At 70.2% G+C, this 4,239-nt stretch overlaps 1 protein-coding gene across 1 annotated transcript in view; it reads right to left on the reverse strand.

Annotated features, from left to right (window-relative positions):
- Nucleotides 1-4,239, reverse strand: part of MTA1 (metastasis associated 1) — a 30,691-nt gene that overhangs the window by 4,615 nt on the left and 21,837 nt on the right. The window contains exons 17-22 of the mRNA XM_007451958.1: nucleotides 3,462-3,614; nucleotides 3,296-3,331; nucleotides 1,405-1,416; nucleotides 561-592; nucleotides 123-274; nucleotides 3-34 (exon numbers count right to left, since the gene is read on the reverse strand). Of these exons, the coding sequence (XP_007452020.1) occupies nucleotides 3-34; nucleotides 123-274; nucleotides 561-592; nucleotides 1,405-1,416; nucleotides 3,296-3,331; nucleotides 3,462-3,614 (417 nt within the window). The remainder of the gene's footprint in view (nucleotides 1-2; nucleotides 35-122; nucleotides 275-560; nucleotides 593-1,404; nucleotides 1,417-3,295; nucleotides 3,332-3,461; nucleotides 3,615-4,239) is intronic.

Raw genomic sequence — 4,239 nt, forward strand, 5'->3', positions numbered from 1 at the left:
GGTCTCGGAGGACGAGAGCAGCTTGCGGATCTTCCTGTGAGCGAGACGCCGAGTGACGCGGACGAGTGACGCAGACACGGTGGCCCCTGCCCCCTGCCCGCCGCTGTCCCCGGAGGCCCCACCTGGTCTCCTCGGTGGCCATGTAGAACACGTCGTCGGGGGCGTCGATCCAGTTCATCCGCCGCCGCTTGACGGGGGGCAGGGAGCCCCCCCGGATCAGCCGCACCTTGGTGGGGTACGCCTTCCCGTTGAGCAGCAGGTTCCGGCTTGGTCCCTGCGGTGGGGAGGCGCCAGGGGTCAGCCCGGGGCCTCCACATGGGCGCCCAGAAAGCCCGAGGCGGCGGTCCCAGCGGGGAGCATGGAGGCTTGGCCACCCCGGGTGGGGAGGGGGCCCTCCGAGGGCCGTGGAGACCCGCCACCTGCCCCTCCTCTGGTCCCACTGGGCCTCCCAGATGCTCCCGTGCAGCGCCTGACAGGGCTGGGGGGCCTCCCCCAAAGGCCCACAGGAGCCGTGGGAACACACGTGTGCACACGCGTGGAGAACGGGGGCCCCCTCTCACCATGTGCCTGGTCTGTCCGTGATTCGCCAAACCTGACAAGAGGAAGGAGAGCAGGCTGTGAGCTGCGGGGCGCGTCCTGCCCTCAGCACCCCCGCTGAGGGCCCGCAGCCGAGGAGCAGGAGGCCCGGGGCCGGGTCCCCCGAGCCACAGCCCACGCCCAGGTGGCGCTCGGGGTGGGGACCAGGAGTCTCGGATCTGAGCTCGCTCCCTTGACTGGGCCGCGACAACCGGGGCCTGGCCTACAGTGGGTATAAACACAGTGGCTCCGGGGAGCCCCTCTGCAAGGCGGCCACTCCCCGGGCAGCACCACTCAGGCCCCAGGAGGCCGGGCCACCCTGGGCTTCCTCCCGAGGGGCCCCCAGCCCCCCTCGCAAGCCCTGGGGCCAGCCACCCAGGGAGGAGCTGATGGAGGCTCCTAGGAGTGGCCAGTAGGCCAGGCTCCGGCCAGGATTCCAGCGCTTCCACCCCATGGCCGGGGGTCTGGAGCCACAAGCAGCTGCCAGTGACCGGCGAAAGGCGCCGTCCCAGGTCGCGGTCCACACTCCCGACCGGCGCCCACGACCTGTGGCTCCCACACACACGTGAGGCGAGTCTGTGGGAGGCCGTGGGAGCGCGCGGCCGTGAGGGCTGGTCTCCACCACCTGCATCCTGCCAGAGGCTTCCCAGGACCAGCTCCCCCCAAAAGTGCCCCTTGGCCACGGTTCGTCTCTTGACGAGCAGAGAAGAGCTGTCCAGCCCTCCCCTTTGCAAACCGCCTCCTAACGTGGAGTACCCCGAGCCCGGCAGGGCAGAGGGAGGGGCTGCGGCACCCGGCCTGCAGCCCTCGAGGCCCCGTGCTACTTACCCAGGTAGGTGCCTACCAGAGGGATGGGTGGCGGAGGAAAGAAAGCACACGGTCAGCGTTACAGGGGAGCGCGTGCATGCGGCGGGCCCAGAGGGTGAATGCAGCCGCAGGCGCGTCCGTGGGCCGGTTAGCCCATTAAGGCCCCACCGGTGCCAGAGGCCGGGCCTCGCCCAGAGCCAGCTCCCGCCACCCGCTGCTGCCCCGGCTGCCCCACAGCACCCCAGGAGGCCAGCTGTGGCCTCCTCCCAGGGCTCATGTGCAGCCCCCGATACCCCCACCCGGGACCTGCACGCTGGGGCGGAAGTAGATAGGTACGGAAGCACGTCGATCTCGGAAAACCCGACAGAAGCAAAAGGATTGCATCCTTCCCGCTACCTAACGGCTTTTCCACAGGTCGGACCCCAAAACCCAAAGCTGCCTGCTGATGAGCACACAGCCCCTCACCCCCTTCTGTGGGTGTGATCAGACCATCCCCAGGGCACCTGTCGCAGGGGCAGATGAGCAGCCAGCCCAGCCGCTGGGACCAGGGGCTGCAGCAGCCTCCCCGCCCGAGGGCTATGGTGGGGAGGGGGGAGGTCAGCAAGCCAGCGCCCTGCCCTCGGAGCCCCACCGAAGGGTCGTGGGTGAGGCAGCCGGGACAGGGGGGGCCTGGTGCAGGCAAGAGCCTGTGTCCAGATGGGGTGAGACGGCAGGACCCGGCACCAGTACCACCGGCTGACCCTCAGGATGTGCCTGCTGGGGCTCCCAGACACAGCCGAGAGAGGGAGCATCCAGGGGACAGGGCTGGGCCGGGTGGCCACTGGCCGCTGCTACCTCCCGGGTCCCCACGTCCGGCCCACCTCCCACAGATCCCAGGACAGCCAAGCCTCGGCCAGACCCCCGGGGCCAGTAGCCCTCCAGTCCTGAGCTTGGGGAGTGTCCATGCTGGCTGCCCTATGGAGCTGGGGTACCCACACCCGACCTGACCTCGCCGTCACGAGGGGCTGGCAGGAGGGGCTCTGAGTGCACTTGCCACGTTCTTCCCTTCAGCTGGTTCCCTGTTCACCTCCCCCTGCCCCCACACACACATACGGGTCCGGCCGCAGGCAGACCCCTGGGGGGCCCTGGGACACCTAGGTCTGGCACATCCCACACTGCCACAGTGGCTACACCCTCCTAGAGCAGCCCCAGCCCACGAACACCCCACCCCCAGCTGAGGGGGCAGAAGCCGGGCCCTGGGCAGGTGAGAGGAGCCACACTCCAGAGGCGCCGACGGCAGGAGGGTCCCACAGAGGGCTGCCCTAGCGTGCACCCCACGAGCATCCCACCCCACTCAGGAGAGGGCGCTGCTGCTGCCTCAGCTCTGAGACCCTCAGCCCTGGGCACGCCTCCCTGTGGGGCCCTGACCTGAGCGTCCACCCGGGCCTCGCCGACCCCCACTCAGCCATGCCGGCCACGCCACAGCTCTGTCCCACCTGCCCCCCGAGGAGACCAGGGTCCCAAAGCCCCCCACTGGGGCAGGGGCGCAGGCAGGGTTGCAAGCACAGCACAGGCGGCCACGCAAGCTGAGGCTGGCGGCATGCGGACAGTCGCAGCACAACGGCAGACAGTACAGGTGGGCGGCGGGGGCACCAGGGCCACCGGAGCGAGGACAGTCCACTGACCAGCGCTGGGCCCGGCAGGAGGGGCGGCCCACGAGCCGGAGGCCCCGGGGCAGGAGGCAGTGTGCGGGCGAGCTGGGGGCCCGAGGGGCAGCGCTCCCATCTTTGCCGAGCGACAGGTCAATCGGGAGGAGCCGGGGCAGCAGGATGCGGCCCAGCCCGCGTGGACTGCCCTTGGACGTGCCCTGAGCCGTCCGCCGCGCACGCGTGAGCACGGCGCACACAGGCGCGCGCGGAGGGCCGGGCCTTACCCCTGCTGGGCATCAAGAGGCGTTTCTTCACGTTGCCTGGCAGCGCCCGGCGGCAGGAGAGAGGAGAGAACACACGGTCAGCGGGTGCGGGCGCGGTGGGGGCCGGGGCCGGGTGCCCCGGGGACACAGGCCGTGCTGGCCAAGCCCAAGGCCCCGCCGGACTCACCGTCCACCCCGTTGTGCTGCTCGTAGCTCCTCTTGCCCAGAATGGTGGGGGAGCCGTTGTTGATGACGGGGGCCGACTTGGCTGGGGTCAGGCCACCGAGCACGCCGGACACGCTCTTCACAGGGTCGGGCTTCGGGGGGCGGGGGTGGGTCTCTGCAGAGGCAACGAGGGCAGGTGGGCGCAGAGGGTCCTCAGCAGCAGCCCTGCTGCCCGACTGTGGGCTGCCAGAGCCCAGGCCCATGGCGACCAGGGCCTGGGAGGGCACCGCAGTCCAGCACCCCCGGGCATCCTGCGCACAGGGACAGCTGCTGGGGCCGGTCTCCTTGGCTCCTCAGCCCCGGCCGAAGGGCCGCAACACCGGTGACCACCGGCAGCTTACAGGCTCCAGACACCCATAAACAAACAAGTCCACTCAGCGGCCACCGGAGCTGACAGCACAGGGCTGGCCACTAGCCAGACGATGAGTTTTAACGGCCCAGCTGGCTGGCCGAGGACGAGCCCACAAGGGCCGGCCCGGAAGGCACGGGCTCACACCTGCGAAGGTCCCACAGCCCTGGGTGGCTCTCAGGGAACAGAGACCACCTCCTCCCACGGGTCGGGGCGAGGCCAGCCCCGGGACTGAGACTCCAGACAGCAAGTGCTGCCAGAGCCACTTGTGTCTGCTGGGAGCATGCCTGGCTCACGGTTCTGGAATGTCCCTCACGAAGGGAAAGCCACCCCCACCACTGGGGGGGACGGAGTCCACCCAGCCAAACCCAGCCAAGCCAAGGGCCCCCCC

Source organism: Lipotes vexillifer, unplaced genomic scaffold (assembly GCF_000442215.2).
Source record: "Lipotes vexillifer unplaced genomic scaffold, Lipotes_vexillifer_v1.1 scaffold3102, whole genome shotgun sequence".
NCBI classification, from domain to species: domain Eukaryota; kingdom Metazoa; phylum Chordata; class Mammalia; order Artiodactyla; family Lipotidae; genus Lipotes; species Lipotes vexillifer.